General features: G+C 43.8%; 1 protein-coding gene and 1 long non-coding RNA gene across 3 annotated transcripts in view; both read right to left on the bottom strand.

Annotated features, from left to right (window-relative positions):
* Positions 1 to 6153: 6153 nt before the first annotated feature.
* Positions 6154 to 12528, bottom strand: LOC137227578 (uncharacterized). The gene is made up of 3 exons (XR_010944910.1): positions 11535 to 12528; positions 8793 to 8945; positions 6154 to 6405 (listed from the first exon to the last, which is right to left on the bottom strand). It is a non-coding gene; the product is annotated as an uncharacterized lncRNA (long non-coding RNA).
* A 4237-nt stretch (positions 12529 to 16765) lies between these two features.
* The window catches only part of TXNDC8 (thioredoxin domain containing 8), a 40800-nt gene continuing 35314 nt past the window's right edge, over positions 16766 to 22251 (bottom strand). The window contains exons 5-7 of one of the 2 annotated variants that reach the window (XM_067742398.1): positions 19204 to 19269; positions 18223 to 18281; positions 16766 to 18098 (exon numbers count right to left, since the gene is read on the bottom strand). In XM_067742398.1, the coding sequence (XP_067598499.1) occupies positions 17945 to 18098; positions 18223 to 18281; positions 19204 to 19269 (279 nt within the window). In that variant the 3' untranslated portion in view covers positions 16766 to 17944. Of the gene's footprint in view, positions 18099 to 18222; positions 18282 to 18369; positions 18394 to 19203; positions 19270 to 22251 lie in introns of those variants that run through there. The other variant, XM_067742400.1, reaches the window with a different exon arrangement.

Genomic DNA, 22251 nt, shown 5'->3' with positions numbered 1-22251 from the left:
CACTGGGATGATGGTGGTGAGCAAGCAGATGAAAATCCTTGCCCTCATGGTACTGGTGTTCTAGTGGGAGTTGTAATTTCCCAGCTGCACAGTTGAAAAAGCCTGAATTTCTCCCAGCTCCTGATTGTTTCCATTACTATAATGAATGAAAGAATGAGTTCATCTGAGGGCTGTGCCTAGTCTGTGCGACGTCAGCTGGCCTCGTCCTTCCAGAGGTGTCCAAGGAAGGACACTGAGGCTAAAGGGAAGGACACTGAGGCTAACGGCTGCCTGGCAGAGGCGGTCATTCCTGCCAGGAGATGATGATGCTTCATTATTGTGCGCCCAGGATTTTAGCTGAATAAACCATGCACTTTGGATTTTTGAACACAATTCTCACAACAACCTAAGATCTGAACGCAGTAGCATTTAGACCGCTGCCTTGGCCTCACGCTCTCTTCTTTTGGCCCCCTTCCCTTCACCCCACATCTTGGATGGGAACTTCCTGCCTGAGGACTGTGAAGACTAACTCGTTTGAAAACAGAAAACCAAGAACCAACAGATTCTTCCCAAATACCAAAACAGTCTGTTATTTCAGAGGAGTTAATTTCAGAAGGACAACAGATCAAGCTTGAAAAAACTTACATGGATCCTACTGGTAAAATAGGCACTTGGGAGACCGTGAAGCAGACAACCAGGAAAGGACAGTGGCAGTTTTCTCTGAGCTGCAAAGAAGTCTTCATTATAAGTGCATCGTCCTGGCGAAGGAAGCAGTTCCGACCACCAATGGGAGGCTAATGCCTAGAATTCTCTGCAGGTGTCGCAGATGGTAATGAGAGCCCAGAAGCAGCTGCTCTTCGGGAGCTAGAGGAAGAAACTGGCTCTAAAGGGTGATGGAATGTCACTCAGCCATAGGAAAGAATGAAATAATGCCATTTGCAGCAACATGGATGGACCTAGAGATTATCATACTAAGTGAAGTAAGTCAGACAGAGAAAGACAAATATCAATATGATATCACTTATATGTGGAATCTAAAGAAAAATGATACAAATGAACTTATTTACAAAACAGAAACAGACACATAGACTTTGAAAACAAACTTGTGCTTACCAAAGGGGAAACATGGTGGGGGAAGAGGGATAAATTAGGAGTTTGGGAATAACATATACACACTACTATATATAAAATAGGTAATCAACAAGGACCAACTGTATAGCACAGGGAACTCTATTCAATATTCAATATTCTGTAATAACCTATATGGGAAAGAATCTGAAAAAGAATGGATATATGTATATGCATAACTGAATCACTTAGCTGTACACCTGAAACTAACACAATATTGTATATCAACTATACTCCAATATAAAATAAAAATTAAATTAAAAAGAATTCCACAGGGCTTCCCTGGTGGCGCAGTGGTTGAGAGTCTGCCTGCCGATGCAGGGGACACGGGTTCATGCCCCGGTCCGGGAAGATCCCACATGCCGCGGAGCGGCTGGGCCCGTGAGCCATGGCTACTGAGCCTGCATGTCTGGAGCCTGTGCTCTGCAACGGGAGAGGCCACAACAGTGAGACGCCCGCATACCGCAAAAAAAAAAAAATTCTTTCTCATAGCTCTGGAGGCTGGAAGTCCAAGATCAGGGTGCAGACACAGTCGGGTAAGGGACCTCTCCTGGGCTGCAGACTTCTTTGTGTCCTCATGTGGCAGAAGAAAGCTCTGTGGGATCTCTTTTTATTAGACTGTTAATCCCTTTCATGAGGGCCCCACCATCAGGACACAATCACCCCCCAAAGGCCCTATCTCCTAATAACATTACCTTTGGGGGTTAGGATTTCAACATATGAACTGAGGACGGGGTTGGGGGAGGCGGAGCAGACATTCAGACCACAGCAATGGTCCTCTAGATTTGTAAATTATGATGTATAAAAAGATAGTTGAAACAAAGTTTATTTGCCTTTATACAAACATGTGGCATAGAGAGATGTATGCGATGAAGCGAGATCATACATATTAAACATACCTTAATTAACTCAAAGATGCATATTGTTTTCACTGAAATTATGGTATGTCTTAGAACTGAAGCATATCCCACACTAAGTGTCAGCATTTTTTTCTTTCTTCGTGATACATACTAACCTTCCCATTGGTAGTGTCTCAGAATCAGTGAAGTAAAGGGCACAAGTTCCTAGACAGGTATTGGGGTTTATACAATTTATTGAGGGTGCTCTATTCAAAAAATCCTGTGAGGGAGGGAATCAAGCATGAGAGGGACAGGGACGGAGCCAAACAAAATCTTAGGTCAGGACTAGCCTCTGGCGGATCCATTGGAAGTGGGCTCCGGAGTGCAAGCCCCACCGCAGTTTTACTCCCAAATTACTTATTGACTACGGGTTGCCTTTAGAGGGGTTATAACCACCTGGGCAAAGGGCTCCCATCAGCCACGGATAATTCTCAGGAGAAGTGGGGCAGCTGGTAGCCATTATCAGCCAATAACCACAACAACTGGGGTTTGGGGACCTCCACTTGGTGTAGGGGGTCTGGGGGGACATGACAGCATCTGCTATAGGACTCCTGCTCAGATTCATGGTTCACAGGGCCCAGAGAGTAAAACCCAGCTTCTCTCAAGAAGAATCATCATTCTCCTGTTACAGTGTGATTTCACAGGTCCTCAATAATATCCTTAGAGTAGACTCCTCACCAAAGGTCCTAGGGCTGTTTCTGCCGGGTCTCCTGAGGACAGGGCAACCAGATGCCGTCAGAAGCCACACATGCCACAGGCACAGAGCTCTTCTGATGTATGTGTGACAGACCCAGCTCCCAAGGTACTCCACAAACTGTTAATATCTGGGGTGGACGAGGGGCAGTAGCCCAGAGGTGAAACCATGAAGTGGGGCATATCTTCTCTGTCCCCTGCCCCACCTTTCTAGAATCTTGTCCCCCATCTTAGCATCCTTTCCTCTTACCCACTTCACCAACACACTTCCTCTAGCTGACCTCTAACTTTAAACTGTTCTCAGGATATTTCTTTCTTTTTTTCCCCCCAAAGAACTTACCTTAAAAAAAGTGTTAGGAATTTGATGTCTTACCACCTGGGTATATCCACATTTTAAAGACCACTGGGAGAGGATACTGTTTACCATAAGGAAATGAATAACTATTGGTGTAACTGAAGGCATCTGGAGTCCTTTAAATCATTCAGTATGGACAAGCTCCTCATACAAACTACACACATGGGGTGACTGAATAAGAAAACAGAGAAAAGTTGGGGAATATCGAATTCTGCTCTCATCAGTCTAGGCTGTTACTCTTAGCTGATTCTTCCTCTCCTTTCCTGTATCTTGGCTTTCTCTGCACAAAAGAGCAGCTGGGTGGGCATTGCCATGCTCAATCAAGGGCATAGACAAGGATGGAATAATTCCAATATATTAATTTTCCCCATTGCAGTTATAACAACAGTAACAGCAATGACACAACAACTACTGTATGTTTCCTAGGTGTCAGGCCCCTTTCAATCTCCAAGCCTTGTGAAAGAAGCTGTCAGTGGACTTCCTGGTTAATAAGAGGTAAACCTCAATCTTGGGATCCTTTGTTACCTGGATCAGCTTGAGTACACATTAGAGCTGACCTAGAAATGAATGTGAAAATGGTGAGAAAAAATAATTTGACCAATGCATTCTTTCACAGACTTAGACTCAGCATGGGGGGCGGGGGGTGGGTGGGACTCCGGATCAACTAAGGGAGATGTGGTGACAAAACAGAAGGCTAGGATCCTAAGGATACAGAGCTAAAAGGGAGCTTAGAGACCACACCATTCCAACCTTCTCATTGTACAGGTGAAAAAATTCCATCCCAGGTAAACTGTTCAAAGCCACAGAGTTCCAAGAAGATGATTGTGTGTGTGTGTGTGTGAGAGAGACATGGTTATAAAGGCAGGTGTCAATGAGGAATATGCTAGGTTTACGTGAAGGTATCTTAATATGGAAATACAAATTTAATGATAGCTATAGTTAAATGAAGCTAGGAATGACTAAGAATTAAGATTGGAGAAGGCATGGAGAAAAGTATGGAGGTTCCTTAAAAAACTAAAAATAGAACTACCATATGATCCAGCAATCCCACTACTGGGCATATACCCTGAGAAAACCATAATTCAAAAAGACACATGTGGGCTTCCCTGGTGGTGCAATGGTTGAGAATCTGCCTGCTAATGTAGGGGACACAGGTTCGAGCCCTCGTCTGGGAAGATCCCACATGCCGCGGAGCAACTAGGCCCGTGAGCCACAACTACTGAGCCTGCGCGTCTGGAGCCTGTGCTCCGCAACAAGAGAGGCCACAACAGTGAGAGGCCCGTGCATCACGATGAAGAGTGGCCCCCACTTGCCACAACTAGAGAAAGCCCTTGCATAGAAACGAAGACCCAACACAGCCAAAAAAAAAAAAAAAAAAAAAAAAAAAAAAGATACATGCACCCCAATGTTCATTGCAGCACTATTTACAATAGCCAGGTCATGGAAGCAACCTAAATGTCCACTGACAGATGAATGGATAAAGAAGATGTGGTACATATATACAATTGAATATTACTCTGCCATAAAAAGGAATGAAACTGGGTCATTTGTAGAGACGTGGATGGATCTAGAGACTGTCATACAGAGCGAAGTAAGTCAGAAAGAGAAAAACAAATACCATATGTTAACGCACATATGTGGAACCTAGAAAAATGGTATAGACGAACTGGTTTGCAGGGCAGAAATACAGACACAGATGTAGAGAACAAACATATGGACACCAAGGGGGGTAAAGTGGCAGGGGTGGTGGTGGTGGTATGATGAATTGGGAGATCAAGATTGACATATATACACTAATATGTATAAAATAGATAACTAATAAGAACCTGCTGTATAAAAAAATAAAATTCAAAGGAAATAAAACTAAAGAAAATTGAAACAAAAAAAAAAGAGTCATGTACCACAATGTTCACTGCAGCACTATTTACAATAGCCAGGTCATGGAAGCAACCTAGATGCCCATCAACAGACAAATGGATAAAGAAGATGTGGCACATATACACAATGGAATATTACTCTGCCATAAAAAGAAACGAAACTGAGTTATTTGCAGTGAGGTGGATGGACCTAGAATCTGCCATACAGAGTGAAGTAAGAAAGAGAAAAACAAATACCATATGCTAACACATATATATGGAATCTAAAAAAAAAAAAAGGTTCTGAAGAACCTAAGGGCAGGACAGGAATAAAGACGCAGACGTAGAGAATGGACTTGAGGACACGGGGAGGGGGAAGGGTAAGCTGGGACGAAGTGAGAGAGTAGCATGGACATATATACACTACCAAATGTAAAATAGCTAGTGGGAAGCAGCCGCATAGCACAGGGAGATCAGCTGGGTGCTTTGTGACCACCTAGAGGGATGGGATAGGGAGGGTGGGAGGGACACACAAGAGGGAGGGGATATGGGGATATATGTATACATGTAGCTGATTCACTTTGTTATACAGCAGAAACTAACATAACAATGTAAAGCAATTATACTCCAATAAAGATGTTAAAAAAAAAAGAAAACAAAAAAGATTGGAGAAGGCCTTTTAAATGGTAAGTATTCATTTGCTGAGAGTAGATTATCAATCATTCTGAACTCATTTTCCTGAGCAGCTGGTGAGAAGGGCAACCATCACCTCATAGAGGTATGTTCCGGATGGTGGGTACCTGTGATTAGGGCACACAATCCAATAGAACATCTTGGCAGGAAATGTGAGAATGGCAGTTTTTATGCGAAAACTGTTGTTTACTATTTTAAGAAGGACGTGCCTACTTCTTTATATCTCTAGTATTTCTTATCTGCCCAGACTTAGTCTGTCAAGGATTTATGAAAGACGATGTGCAGTCCACGAGTCACCTACAAAGGTTAATTTTTGGCCCTTCCCTACCCTACTGTGGTTAAACACTGTCAGATTTCTGAAAGGCCCTAAAACACTGAACATTTTAAAAACTTTGGTCTCTTTTGACGTCTCTAGGATGAAAAATCTTTATTGCATATGGTACTAGAGGCTGTTGGACCATACAAAAAAAAGTGAAAATAAAGAAATCAGTTCAATATGTTCAAAGAGATTCCATTCTGGCTGGAACAGTAGAAATAAAAACATCATCATCGTTATCCCCATCCTCACTGGAACACTTGCTGTGAACAGGTCCCATACAATCGCCTCATGTACACTATTCCATTTAATACTCACCTCAACCTTTGGGAGGTATCCACGATAGCCTAGTTTACAGATGAGAAAACTGAGCCCCAGCGAGGCCTCTGGCCTGGCAGTGGCTGAGTCATAACTGCAAATCCAGGTTTATCTGACTTTAGAGCCTGTGATTTCTTCCATCAGCACACACCGCCCTCACAGGAAGGCCTGAAAGCAAAACATGGTGATTCATTGCCTACCTGAATAATAGGGACAGAACTGGCCCTAACATGGAGTAGATTTGTTCTTGTCTGTGGCTACTATTCATCATGCCTGGCTTTGGATTCAGTAGACCAAGTTCTCACCCTCATAATGTGATCTGTGTGGGAGCCGACTATAGACCTGTAAAGGCTATAGAAACCAAGCCGTCTGTGACTTGTTTTTATATGTGTTGAAGACAAGCTAGAGAACAATGTAGACAGCTTCGCTCCTTCTAGTTTGTAGATTATGAATGTATGAGATTTGAGCACATTATCTTTCCCTCTTCCAAACCTGCATTTCTAGGCAGGAATAGAAATGTATTCCTGGCATTATTTGCAATCTTAGGGTTTCCTGTGTGAGTTTGGGCAGAAGTCATTCATGCCGCCATTTCTCCATCTAATAGTTACCAAGCTTCTACTAAGTGCTTGGTAATGTCCTTGGTGCTGCATGCACAGGGATGGAAAGCTACCACCCTTTTCCTAGGAAGCTAAGTCTCACGGGAGACAAACACAGGGTTGCTAGGTTTAGCAAATAAAAAATACAGGACACCCAGTTAAATACTACATGGGACATACTTACACTAAAAATTATCCTTTGTTTACCCGAAAGTCAAAGTTTACTAGGCACCGTGTATTTTATCTGGTACCCTAGGCAGATGTAAAAATCCATCACACCCCACAAAAGATGGTGGCTCTAGTGGTTGTGCACACACAGCTCCACAGACACCCAAGAGAAAGAACGCTCTCCCCATCTGGGATAGCCGAGGGGGGCTTCACATGACTGTGTGGGCCCATTTGAAGGAATGGTGTGTGTGCTGGGTGATCCTGAAGAAGATTTGACAGGCAGAGATGTGGGGAGGAAATTCCAGATGCAGGGAAGAGTACAGAGTTTGACATAATGATAATGCCTGGGGTCTGTGGGCAATGGCAGGAGGGCAAACATGAACATGAGGACCAGATCACGAACGGCTTTGGCAGAAAGATGAGTGATTCACAACTTCATTCTGCCATCAACAGGAAACCATCCCATCTCTGCTTTTTCCTCTTATTTTTTCATATAATCAGACGTTGGCTACGTTTTCACAAAATGGAAGCCATGGACCCATGTGACCACGAGAGGTAATTTCAGGTAGTAATTTCTGATGATTTGGGGTAGTATGGGGAATGCAGCATTAAATAGCCTTGACTCATTCAGGGAGAATGTTAGTCCTTTTTGTTGTTGTTCAATTTAAAACTCTTAATTTTATTTTTATGAGTACACTTAAAAAAATTAATAGGCTTTTTTTCTTAAGAGTTTTAGGTTTAAGAGATATTGAGCAGAAAGTACAGGGAGTTTCCATATACCCCCTCTTGATACCTTTTTTATTCTCTTTCAATACTGATCACTCAAGAAGAAAGTCTTAATTTGGTGCTATTCTATCTTTAACACCTCTCTAATAGTTGTTCATCCTGTTGGAAGAGAGAAAGAAAAGAGAGGAGGAGAGGGGAGGGGAGGGGAGAGTAAGCACTCAGCCTTTGAGTCTTTGACTGGCCACATACCAAATTTCATCATTGAATGATTTTGTTTCAATGTATTTGCTTATTAAGTTTTTTTTCCTTCTGAGAACAATACTGGTCTTCTATTTAAGGTATGCTGACATTGACAGATGGATAAAAAATGGATAATAGATAAAGAAGATGTGGTATGTAGTACACAATGGAATACTACTCAGCCATAAAAAAGAAGGAAATATTGCCATTTGCAGCAACATGGATGGACCTAGAGATTATCATACTAAGTGAAGTAAATCAGACAGAGAAAGACAAATACCATATGATATCACTTACATGTGGAATCTAAAAAAATGATACGAACAAAGTTATTTACAAAATGGAAATAGACTCACAGACATAGAAAACAAACTTATGGTTACCAAAGGGAAAAGGGTGGGGGAGGGATAAATTAGGAGTTTGGGATTAAAATATACACACACACACATATATATATACAGACATATAATAGATAACCAACAAGGACCTACTGTATAGCACAGGGAGTTATACTCAATATCTTGTAATAAATAACGTATAATGGAAGAGAATCTAAAAACGAATATATGTGTGTGTGTGTGTGTGTGTGTGTGTGTGTGTGTGTATCTGAATCACTGTGCTGTATACCTGAAACTAATATAAATCAACTATTTTTCAATAATAATTTTAGAAAACGGTGTGTTGATAAAAAGATTTGTTGCAAAATAAATGTATTCATATACAAGTAGTGAATAGGAGAAGTAAATGATAATTAAATTGGCAGGCAAATGACAAAAGCTTGGAAAATTTAGGGCTAAGGAATCCTGGCTGAGGTTGCGTTCTTACCTGGTGACAAGTTCCCACCCAGCCTTTTCCATATTGATGGAGGAGTTTTCTGGAGAAAAGCCCCATTGTTTTTAGGAGAATGAATAAGGCTCATCTGGGGGAGCAGTGGCTTTATAGAAATCCAGTACAGTCCGCCCTTCATATTCATGGGTTCTGCATCCACAGATAAAACCAGATACATACAGAAAATATTAAAAAAAAAATTCCAGAAAGTTCCGAACAGCAAGACTTGCATTTGCTGCATGAAAGCAACTATTTACACAGCATTTATGTTGTATTTACATCTATGTATATAATTTACATTGTTTTAGGTAATACAAGTAATCTAGACATGATTAGATACCCTTTGTACCCTGTCTGCAGGGTATATACAAAGTCCATGCCATTTTATACAAGGGACTTGAGCAGCCATGGATTTTGGTATCTGAGGGAGGTGTTGGAATTAATCCTCCATGGGTACCAAGGGGGCTGTTACTGATATCATAGGTTTGCTTGAGGATTAAATAAGATAGTGTGTGAAATTAATAAGCCTCATGACTGATCATAAGAGTTGCAAATTGTTTTTGTCATTCCTCTTTGGTTCTAATGCCTCACTGATGGTTTGTTTGTTTTTAGTGTTTCCTTGCTTTATTTAAAAACCATCATGGCAGGAACTTCCCTTGTGGTCCAGTGGTTAAGAATCTACCTTCCAATGCAAGAGACGCAGGTTTGATCCCTGGTCGAGGAACTAAGATCCCACATGCCATGGGATAACTGCATGCTTGCGCTCCACAACTAGAGAGCCCACACACCACAACTAGAGAGCCCACACACCACAACTAGAGAGCCCACACACCACGACTAGAGAGAAGCCCACGCACTGCAACTAAGACCTGACGCAGCCAAATAAATAAATATTAAAAAAAAAAACAAAAAACCATCACAGCAAACAAACAACAGGCTCAATTCCCTTTGGTTCTACAGTGACCATGGGTTTCCACTGAAATGCAGTTCAAATTTAGCAAAGTCATTTTGGTGTCCATCAGGTTAAAACAGAATTTCAGTTATCTTACAAGCTTGCTTTAAGGCTTAATTTGCATTTATAAAAGAAGTTTTAAAGCTTCCCATGAATGTTTGTGAAGTGATAAGAATTCTAGTTAACAAGATATTGTTGCCCACTTGGCACTCCATGGTTTTGCTTAGCTTAATGTTAAGAATCAATTAAAACCAAATTATTATCCAAGCAGGGACAATCCTAGGTTTTTCAGAGAGAAAAATGAGGATAAAAACATCAGCCTTCTCTGCCTCACAAGGTTATTTTTGGAAAGAAATGAAGTAATGCTGTGAACGGCTGCACAAAAACATTGCTGTGCCGTACAAAGTTTGATTATTACCCTCACTGTAGAGTTGGGCCTCACTCATGTTTGTAAAACAATCCTTTGATGGACTTTATCAGTGGTGCTCAAATGTGAGTGTGCGTCCAGTTGGTAGACTGGATTCCTCAGTCTACCAACAAGGTGGGAAGGCCTAGGCAAGATGCAGAGGAGTCAACATAAGTAACTCAGTGTCATTTCAAGGGTGCTGCTTCAAGGTGGGGATGTGCCTTCTGGGCTAAGAACAAGACTGCAGATTAGTGCTGGTCTCCATGGTCAGTGAGGTTAGCTAAATGTGATGTATTTAGTATGTGTACACCTTCTTGCAACAGCTACTTAATTAAATACAAAGTAGAAAATAAAAAGAATAATCTGGGGCTTCCCTGGTGGCGCAGTGGTTGAGAGTCCGCCTGCCGATGCAGGGGACACGGGTTCGTGCCCCGGTCCGGGAAGATCCCACATGCCGCGGATCGGCTGGGCCCGTGAGCCGTGGCCGCTGAGCCTGCGCGTCCGGAGCCTGTGCTCCGCAACGGGAGAGGCCACAACAGTGAGAGGCCCGCGTACTGCCAAAAAAAAAAAAAAAAGAATAATCTGGGTTCCTCCTATGACCGCCCCCCAACCTCACCCAGCTTTTGATTCAGGGTACCTAGAGGCGGGTGGGGGGTGTCTGAGAATGTGCATTTCTACCAAGTTCCCAGGTGATGCTCCTGGTCCCAGAACCTCACTTTGAGAACCCCTATACCTAGCCATCCCTGACAAAGATGAAACCCTTATAGCAATGGCTTTCAGTCATGCCTCGCCAGAACCCACGGTGAGAAATACATTTTACATTGTGACCCTAGTATAAACATACATGTAACTAAACGTGTTTCATGAAACAATACTCACCATTAATGCAGTAAATGTACTCCGATATGTTTTGTTTGGTTTTAAGAAAATGCCTACTACACTGCTTTTATGAACCATCATTGGGTCCTATCTCAGCTATAAAACACTGTTAGTGCTTGATAAATAAATATGGCACTGGTAAAAATGCACAATGCAGCCATTAGACAACGTGGCAGGAATTAAGTGATGTCCCATTCTCTATTCCTCTCAAAATAGAAAGGCCATTATCAAAGTATGGACCCTTCTTCTACATTTTTTCTTTTTTTTTTTTGTGGTACGCGGGCCTCTCACTGTTGTGGCCTCTCCCGTTGCGGAGCACAGGCTCCGGACGCGCAGGCTCAGCGGCCATGGCTCACGGGCCCAGCCGCTCCGTGGCATGTGGGATCTTCCCGGACCGGGGCACGAACCCGTGTCCCCTGCATCGGCAGGTGGACTCCCAACCACTGTGCCACCAGGGAAGCCCCTTTCTTCTACTCTTAAGCCAGAGAAATTATGTTGAGACCTTGGCTGCTGAAAGTGAGATGGAGAAGACTTTGGTTTCCAGGGAATTCTCTGGGACTCCGACACGTATCCTCTTTTACTGCTGACATGGAAGGCACGACTCAAATAACAATGAAGAAAATGAAACATCTTCTTGCTCCATCACGTACAGAGATGCTACAGAACGTGAAACGCTGGAGGCTGTCTGGGTGATTCCATCCATGGCACATCTGGGCATGGAATTCATCCTCCATCCTGCTTCTCTTCTCCAAAGACAATTTTGGGGGTGGCCTTTCCAGAGGCCAGTGACTTGCACAAGTTGACTGGTTACAGGTGGTCCTTGACTTTCATTGCTCCAACGTGCACACATTCCACGTTCATGCACAGAACTCCATCTTTCCACTGCCACCTGCCATAGAATGATTTCCCAGCCATCTTCCCTACAGTAGCCGGTGCTCTGGGGATGGGTGGAGGCCTTAGCCAAGGTGATGGGAATGAGATAGGCTGGGACCTGGGACCTTTTACTGGAGTGCTTGCATCTGGATAAATCTCTCCTTGAGCAACAAAATACAAAGAAACTATAAATAACTGCACGCATGTGCAGTTGGGGTAATTATGAACAATAAGGTACAGAAAGGCCACAAACCAACTGCCCTTTCTGAGGTGCGGAGAACAAAAGCAGGGCACTTCGCATCATGCCTGCACACAGCACCACCACGGAGGCAGGCAGACCGCCCAAGCTACCCCTCCTGCCCAACCCACCTTTCTGCCCCTACCCTCACTCCATTTAAGGAACCAGCTTCGGTTGCTACCCACTCCCAAGGGCACCTGTTTCTTATTTTTGCTCCCTCGTGCTGCAGCATGAGTCCCAGTAAAACCTTGCCTGAATTTCTCATCTGGCCTCATCAATTTCTATTGATTAAAGAGTCCAAGGACCCAGGTCGGTAACAGGAATATTCACTCTCCTGTACTAATGCCAGTGCTGGTCTAGGCCCAAGGGCCTCAGTCTGGCCCACAGCTCCCTGGCCACACTCTTTGACCTTCCAGCAGTCTGGCCCTTTAGAGCGGGCTAGCTCCAAGCTGAGATCCCTGGCATGGAAATCTCATCCGGCCCAGCCTCTGTCTAAGCCTTACTCACATATCACCTGGGCTCCATAGAATGGCATGTCTGGGGAATGCCGGAGAGTGACAGCTTCAGGCCCCACCAGGCTCTTGCTTTGGTGGAGAGAGGAACTCTTCTTCCTTTGTCCTGGTATATCTGGGCCCAAAGATTTAAAGTTTAGGAGCCATAAAACCTTCCATCCTCACCCCGGTGGTGAGGTCAGGCTAGTGGGAAACAGAAATGCCAGGCTTGATTCTGTTCAGGCAGACAAGCAGTGAGACCTGCCCGCAACCTCAAACAAGCCTTCAAGCCTTCATGAAGGCTTCCATCTGCCCCACAGAGGCGGGGTCTGGGCTGGAAAGTGGCGGCATTGTTACCAAAACAACTGGGTTAGCTGCCAAGAGACACAACCAAACGGAAGAGCAGGAGAAGGAAGGATTTCTTGCTCGCAGCAAGTCAGGAGAACACTGGGGATCTTTCCCAAAGCAGTGTCTCCCCAGCTGCAAAATTGGGAAAGTTTTAAGCTAAGGGTACATGCATATTTATGAAGGGGCTTGAGCTGAAGAGAATTCAACACAGAATTGGGGCAAAGGTTGACAGAGTCCAAGCTTTAGTTGAGTGAAGTCAGGAGGGTCAGCAGAGGTCACCATCCTCTTTCCTTAGGCCCCAACCAATCTGGGGTCTCAGCAGTTACATCCTCCACCTGGGTAGGGGTCTTAATTCCTGCAGAACTCAAAGCTCTGTATCAGATTGTGATGTATATTCCTTGAGGAGGAACTAGGACTCTATTTTATCTCTGAACTATTGTTTCTTGACTACTTTTCATTCCTTTGTTCCCTTAAGATCATTAATTACTGAGATCTAGTCAAGGGCAAGCATTATGGCCAGGCTTAGATCACAAAATGGTTTAGGCCTAAAATGGCTTCTCTTATGTCAAAAAGCTGTATCTGTATACTGTATCTCCCTACTGTATTGCACAGGGAACTAGATCCAATATGCTGGGACAAACCATAATGGAAAAGAACATGAAAAAGAATGTATATATATGTACAACGGAATCACTTTGCTTGTACAGCAGAAATTACACAACATTGTAAATGAGCGATACTTCAATAAAATAAATTTAAAAAAAGCTATATCTGGTTCTTTTCCTTTGGGGACGCCCTACTCTGCCTAAGGCATCACTAAAAATAATTAAGATTTTTTAGTTAAAAAGAAAAAAAAACTTTTTTGGAATCAAAACGATCTTCTAATCTCCAAGTCCCAGGCTTTTTAACCTTGTGACCTGTGATTTTCATAAAACACTTCCTCATTTTTAAGACATCAGGTCAACAGTCATTTCATGGGAAAGCACTCCCAGGTCACATCATGGTCAAGTAGGGATAACACGCGCTCACAAAACACTAGTGCTTCTCCCCTATAGCCACGTTACGGAGGCATCTTAAAAAATAAATTTTATATTTTGGAATAATTTTGGATTTACAGAAAAGCTGCAGAGAGAGTAAAGAGAGTTCCCATATACCTCGCACCCAGTCCCCTGATGTTAATAAATTATCATAGTATATGTCAAAACTAAGAAACCAACACTGGTATGTTACTGAGGACTAAACACCAGATTTTACTTGCACTTCACCATTTTTTCCCACTTATGCCCCTTTCTGCTCTAGGTTCCCATTCAGGGTTCCATATTGAATTTAGTTTCGTGTCTTCTGGATCTCCTCTGGTCTGCATTGGGCTGAATACCAGCAAATCAGAGATGAGAAAGAGAACATGCTCCCATCCTATGAGAGTGTTTCAGCTTAAACATCCTAAGGGTCAAGATAAGCAACTCAAGGTTAAAGAAAGGTCAAGAGAGCTGTACCCCTCCCTGCTCCCTGCGGGAGTCCTCCTCTGTTTGTCCTTTCCTTAGTGAGGCAAACATTGATTAACTGATACTTGCATTTTAAGGGACTGAGATCAATTTATCATTCAGAAGGAGTACAACAGCCTTTTTATGACAGTTTGCTTTTAACCTTTTGCTAGTTTTTTTTTTTTTTTTTCCGGTACACGGGCCTCTCACCGTTGTGGCCTCTCCCGCTGAGGAGCAGAGGCTCTGGATGCGCAGGCTCAGCAGCCATGGCTCACGGGCCCAGCCGCTCCACGGCATGTGGGATCCTCCTGCACCCGGGCACGAACCCGTGTTCCCTGCATCGGCAGGCGGACTCTCAGCCACTGCGCCACCAGGGAAGCCCCCAACCTTTTGCTCTTGAGCTAACATTTAATTGTGAGATCAAGGAGCTTGAATACTCCAGGTGCACATTATTTCACATTTTAACGTCTTTGAAATTGAGATGCCCCTGACAAGGAGTGGCATCTCACAATCACAGTGGACCAGGTGGCAGGTCTGACTTGGTTGTCACTGTCTGTGTGTGCACAGACTCAGCCGAAGCTATTCATGTGTGGTCACCTGAATCAATTTAGGAGCCTTGTTGATGCCCTATAGGTTGAGTTTAAAATGTCTTTTAAAAGAATACACTGTCAGTATTGAAATGAAAAGTTACTGTGGATGCAGAAAGGCCTGAACACACAGCAGGAGGATATACATTTGGGACCGGTAAAGGGACTAGTCATTGTTGGAGGCAAGACTGCAAATCCCTGTTTTCTCAGAATGCAGCAACCCAGTGCTTTACAGGACCCAGGAAAGGAAGTTGGATTACATTGTGTTACTGAGATATATGTAAATGAGACATTTCACCACATGCCAGGGCAGTGCTCCTGAAGGGAGAAGAAATTCCTATCAATCCCTTAGAAGAGATGAAAGAAATTTCAAAGCACTGGATTCTTCTGGGAAAATTTGGGCAAGTCATTTTGAAACAGGATGGAAGGGGGCAGGGCACAACCTTTAAAAGAATGACGTAGCCCGAGGACATGACATAAACTGATTAGAACCAAATGGGTCCAAGATGGCAGACGAGTCGATTTCCACTAGACCTTCAGCCTCAGTATTTGCACATTGTAACACATCAGCAAGCTAAATGACATACTCACAGGTGCCATGACAGTTCCAAGGCCAACCGTAAGGGTCAAAAAGTGGGCAGTCGCCCAATTCCTGAAAATCCCAATCCCTTCCCCCAAATAGTTGGAATACTCCTCCCACTCATTAGTCTATGAAATGACCCACCCCTATAAAAACTGACAACCCCATACCCTGGTGCCACTCTCGCCTTCTGAGATGGCCCACACTCTGTCTGGGGAGTGTATTTCTCTCTAAATAAATCCACTTCTTACCTATCACTTCGTCTCTCACTGAATTATTTCTGCAATGAGACATCAAGAACCTGAAATTGATTAAGTTCTGAGGCCAGGTGTGCGATCTCAGTTAACATGGGTTTAAGTCCCAATCTGGGTTTTGGCTGGGTTTGAGTCCTGGTCCGTGGGTTCAATTCCCAATCTGAGTTGCACGGTTTCAATTTAACTAGATTGTGTCTTCTATTCTCTGTAAGAAGAGAGGGATAAAAGTAGTACCTCATTTGTAGGTACTGGTGTCCTGGATCTAAATCTTAAGCAGCTCACGAGAGCCTATTAGGCCCATCTTTTCCCAGCTCCATGTTTAGTGACATCATTTGGTAGCTTGAAATCTACCAAGTACTTACACCAACGAAATTGGCATCACTACAAACTGGAACTTTTTTCTTCCCAGAGAGCCAATTAAACATTTATTAGTACATGGCTACTTACAGGATTGTTGCAAAGGTTAAACAGGGTGATGGACGCAAAAGGCTTGAAACTGAGCAGGATCCTGTGAGCCTCCTGGGCACAAAAGCCTTTCTGTGTTCCGTTTCTTGTTTGTAGGAAATAAGCTTCATTCAGCCTCCATGACCTTCCCTGAGTTCCAAGGGGCAGGTTCAAATAGTTGCTAATCAGGGAAGGGAGGGGATGCGGAGACAAGGGAGGAGGAGTCAAGAAACCATAGTGCGAGGCTTCCCTGGTGGTGCAGTGGTTGAGAGTCTGGCTGCCGATGCAGGGGACGCGGGTTCATGCCCCCGTCCGTGCAGATCCCACATGCTGCGGAGCGGTTGGGCCCGTGAGCCATGGCCGCTGAGCCTGCGCGTCTGTGCTCCGCAACAGGAGAGGCCACAACACTGAGAGGCCCACGTACCGCAAAAAACAAAAACAAACAAACAAAAAAAACAATAGTGTGGCCTTGGGACGAGTTCCCGGTTCCCGCTCAAGGGATATATATAACAATATCCATGAGCTGTTTTGCAGATACAGTAAGTCCCTTACATACGAATGAGTTCCATTCCGAAAGTGTGTTCCTAAGTCCACTTTTGTTCATAGGTCCAACAAAGTTAGCCTTGGTACCCAACTAACACAACTGGCTTTAGAATACTGTACTGTAATAGGTTTATAATACTTTTCACACAAATAATACATAACAAACACAAAAATAAAGAAAACGTTTAATCTTACAGTACAGTACCTTGAAAATTAAAGTAGTACCAGCTACATCACCACTGCTTTTATGCTTGCTTCTGGACATCCTGGGCTTGAAATAAAGATACTGTACTACTGTACTCTATACAGTACTGTAAAGTACACAAAAACACAACCCCTTGTAGAGGAGGCACGCACGTGACAATGTACGCCAGACACGTGAACTAACTTACGTGACTGCACATGCGAACTCACGTTTGCATCTTTGAAAGTTCACAACTTGAAGGTTCGTATGTAAGGGACTTACTGTACCGAAACCGCCACCAGGTGGAAGAAGTTTACTGTATGCTGCCCACAAGCATGCAGACCCCAGAGCACCTGGAATCAGAAGGTTGATGCTACTGGCTCCCAGTCACCTCACCACCAACCAGTCAGAAGAATGTCCACGAGCTGATCGCGCCCTCCTCTTTGAACCATTTACTATAGAACTCCTCACTACCCCCTCCAGGTCAGGACACACAGTTTTGAGGGCATTAGCCCACTGTGGCCCCCTTTGCCCAGCAAAGCAGTAAACCAATTCTTTTCTACTTCATCCAAAACTGTCTCCAAGATTCCACTCAGTATCAGTGTACAGAGGCTGAATTTCGGCTACAGGCTTGGCATATTGCCTAGCATGTAATAAGTTTTTATATATGTAAGCATAGCTGTTTATATGTGCTTTTATCCAATGGCACATTTCTAATATAAGGTGATAACTGGAGAATTTGGTACTACAAACAATGACTCAATGGGGAAGAGGCCTCTATGTATTTGGAGTGCACCAGGCCAATAAGACAGTTATTTGTTTCTTCATTGCTGAGGTGGATCCCATCTTCCACAGTCTCTGGAAAACTTTCTCACCGAGCTGGTATTACTTAGCTGTGCAGGGCCTCTGCTGTGAAGGACGCTGCGTAAGGAATGTGCTCAGAGTAAGTGGAAAGGCCAAGTGAGAGAATGCAAATGCCACAATCTCTGATAGCACAAGAGTTCCAACAATTTTTGCAGTGAGATGGCAATATGGGATTCAACCTGTAAAGCATTAGGAGAGAGATCAATAGAACACTACAATGTTTGCTGGAAATAAAAACACAAACACAATCACGGTGGCCTTTTAAAACGTTGCAAGTATGTCTTGTCTTGGAGATCAGCTTACATTAGTTCTCGAATCTTTTCTTCCAGTTTTTTAGCATCAGTTCCACAAAGTTCAAAAATCTGTTCACAGATACACAAAGGTGAAATAGTTATTGGTTCAAACATGGCAAAGATGAAGCTTTGAGGAATTTTGTTCCTGGTTATAAACTTATCCTCTACTCATTTCCATCATCTGCAAGATACTTTAAACATACATTAAACACATTAAATTTCTGATGTTTTAATTATTTGGCACCTTTTCAAAATTGTTTATGCTAATATGTTGCCAGATTTATATAATTCTCCACGATGTTCCTCTAAATTAAGATCTAAAACATATCATGTTGTTGGAAATGAGGAAACCCAATCACTGAAACTTCTCAGAGCGTTTATACACTGATCTTGAGGGCTTGTTAATTCATATACATGATCCCCTGAAATCAAATGGCTTGTGATTTCCCATGCCCTGACCTTAGCCCAGGTAATAGTAGTTTAATTAACTGATTCATAGAAGCACATTTTCTTTTCAAATTCTCACATCTCTGAATCAGGATGCATTTCACAGGGGATGGTATATTTTATTTGGAACACTTTTCAGTAGGAGATAAAATAAGGGTGCCTCTGTCAATGCACATCTTATGTTTGATGAAATATGGAAGTTAGAGACCCTTAACTATTCATGATCAGTTTAGTACCAGTTGTATGAGGTGGGTGGAGAGAAGGAAGAGTGTGGGTAAAATGAGGCTGAGATTGGGTGAAGACTTGAGTTTCCAGTGAGGGAGGTTTCAGCAGCCAGAAATGGTGTTAGGACATTGGGGGCAGGGGTTAGAAAAGTCTAGAACTAACTTCAGTGCTCAGTGTGCAGCAGAGAAGAAACTATGCCCACATCTAATGATTCTGCTTCCCCTTATAGCAGCATGGTGCCTGTGGGCATCATGGTTTGTTCTGTTCCTTGAAGGTAAATCCCACTCTTGTGCGTCTGTCTTGATCCCGTTTCACTTACCGGCTCGCTCAGGGATCCACTTCTATAACAGCAAATTGCTCTTTTGATTCTTGAGAATAGGGTTACCTAAGTGGGTGGAGAATTTCATGATTTATCTGGGTTGTCTGGTTTGTAGCCATCTCCTCTATAAATAGTTCTCTTGGCCTTGGCCACCAGGGGAGGAAGGTGTCAGAAAGGATCTGCAAAAGGCTCTTTCTTAAGAGTCAGTGGCAGCGGGACGGTGCCTCTAGGGTATGAAGGGAGTTTCATACTCCTCTCAGGCTAGAGCATGTACCAAGACAAGAAGTCCTGGCAATAACATAGGCAGGGCTTGGCCACCTGAATGACCAGACTTGGCTGGGGACAGGAAAAGGATGCTAAGCTTAGCCAACTGACTAAAGTATTGAACCCATTGCCAGGAAACTCCTGACCAAGGTGAGGCAAAGGAAGACTTGGCATCCTCCATGAGGCTGGAGGTTGGGAGCTTGGGCATACTTTTTTCGCTTGGGGGTATTAGGACTTTCTAGACAGCTCGGTCTGGTTGGAAAGGAACTTTGTCCCTTGTCTCTAACCAATGCTGGGGTGGAATGCAGGGTGGGAGAGGCTTGGGGTTCACCCCAGTCTCAGTCTGTCTTTCTCCATGGGAGCTGGAAAGGTACTATGTTTGCAGTGGTTCCCGTTTATCCTTCCTTGTGCCCTCTGTCCAAGATTCCTCCTGAGTCTCTATCCTCTACTCCTCTGCTTCAGGAGTGGCTTGACTCCAGTGAAGGGCACACGTACTAGGTGAGCAGAAGAAAGGCACTGGCAAAGAAGGGATGAGAAGTTCCCAAGGTGTGTCTGTTCCCCACGACCACCGCCATGTAATTCTAGACAGTCCCCCCCCCCTCAGTGGTCTAGAAGATGATATTTTTGTCATTCTTATGGCAATAACTCTAGTGGATCTGATTATGCCTCCTTATCTTAGGATCTCTCCCACTGCCAAAAAGCATTGTGGAACCAAAGAGAGATTGGGGGCCCCTAAAGATGGGCATCTCTCCTTGGAGGACACTGCCCTGCACAGAGGGCTGGCACAATCTATGAGTGTATTAGAAATAGGAAGGCACAGGCCCGAAGGGAGATTTCCAGGGAGGGGTGATTTCCATGACCACGGGGTTGTGGCATGCCTGTGCTGTGACTTGGGCAGCCAGAAGCCACAAGTGCACTAAGAGCCTTGGCTACTGTTGAATGTGACTCCTCTTCCTTTTAGATACACTGAGCCTAGTACAGGGCACCATCACCCACCCTCGTACCTGAGCCAGGAAACTGAGGTCACTTAAAACATTCATATATATTCAGAACATTGCACACATGTCAGCATACAGTTTGGGGAGTTATTACAAAAGACAGCCCACTTGTGTAACCATGTCCAGATCAAGATGCAGATAGAGCTTTAGTCCCTCGCTCCCAGTCATCACCCTGTGCCCCAAGCCAAACACTGTTCTGGATTTTTCACCATAACTGAGCTTAGTCCGTTTTTGAACTTTTATAAATGGAATTCTGCGGTATGTTGTGCGTATTCCTCTGTGTCTGGCTTCTTTCACTCAACGTGATGTTTCTGAGATTCACCTGTGTAATGGCCATACATTCATTTTTCAGTGTCGATTTTTAGTACTCTGTTGCACGACTATAACACAGTTTATCCATTTTGGCTGTGACCAAGAGTGCTGCTAGGAAAATCCTTTTCCACAACTTTGTGGGGACATCTCTGGGGGCAAATGAGCACCCATTTTGTTGGGTTCTGTTGTCTACCTGAAAGGGGGACTACTGAGTTCAGCTTTAGTAGGAGATATCCAACAGTTTTTCGAAGTGATTGCATCAATGTACACTCCACCAGCAGGGGATGAGGGTTCTGGTTGTTCCACATGCTTGACAACACTTGGTATTGCCAGTCTTTTTCATGCTAGGCATTCGGGTGGCTTTAGGTGACATTAAATTTGTCTCTGAATTCCATGGATTTTTACCCCATCAACTTCCCTCTGGGTTTTAGTAACAGCTTACAAATTGGTTTCTTTCTCCAGTCTGTGCCCCTGAGGTCTCTTCTCCCCCTTGAAGCTCAAAAACACACATCCCATCATGCTTTCTATGGAAATTCTTGAGTGTTTCTCCATCATCATAAAATCCAAGCTTTTTTTTTGCAGTACGCAGGCCTCTCACCGTTGTGGCCTCTCCCGTTGCGGAGCTCCACAGGCTCCGGACGCTCAGGCTCAGCAGCCATGGCTCACGGGCCCAGCCGCTCCACGGCATGTGGGATCCTCCCGGACCGGGGCACGAACCCACGTCCCCTGCATCGGCAGGCGGACTCTCAACCACGGCGCCATCAGGGAAGCCCAAAATCCAAGCTTTTTACCAGAATTCCTCGACCTTGTCCTTTCTAGCTCCACTGTCACTATCTACCGTAAACTCTGGACTCTAGTAACACTTTATAGTTGGATTTATTTATTCATTTAATAAATACTTAGTGAGTGCCTACCATAAGCCAGACATACGGTGAACAAAACAAGACAAAAGCCCCTCACAGAGCTCACGTTCTAGTGATAATTTTACAATTTTATACTACTGGTGTATATGATTATCAAATAATTCCTGACCCGTACCTGTGACATTTTTTAACTCTCTGCTTCTTCCCAGCTTTAAATCACTTGCTAATCTTAAGCATCCTTTAAGATTGAACTCATGAAGACTTCCCTGAAGTCCTTCTCTGTCATCTCATAGTATCCACTATTCTAGTACATTCCACGATTAAAGAGTTGATTTTGTTATCTGTCTTCCCCACTAGACCAAGGATGGGGACTGTACTTTATTTTCCCGCCCATAGTTTTAGTATCTAGCCCAGAACCTTACCCAGAGTAGGTGCTCTATTAATGGTGTTAGGCCTGAAATGAGCTGAACTATGCTGATTTCTGGTCACTGAGGTCCGGGTCCAAGATTCTGTGTTAAGTTTCGGGGATTAGGTGTTATCTATTTCATTCTTTCTTTGTCCAATTTGCCAAAGACAAATTTTATATTTGTGTCTCCCTGTCTAGCATGGGC

This window comes from Pseudorca crassidens, chromosome 7 (genome assembly GCF_039906515.1).
Source record: "Pseudorca crassidens isolate mPseCra1 chromosome 7, mPseCra1.hap1, whole genome shotgun sequence".
Classification (NCBI taxonomy): Eukaryota; Metazoa; Chordata; class Mammalia; order Artiodactyla; family Delphinidae; genus Pseudorca; species Pseudorca crassidens.
This window is presented reverse-complemented; position numbering and strand designations above follow the sequence as displayed.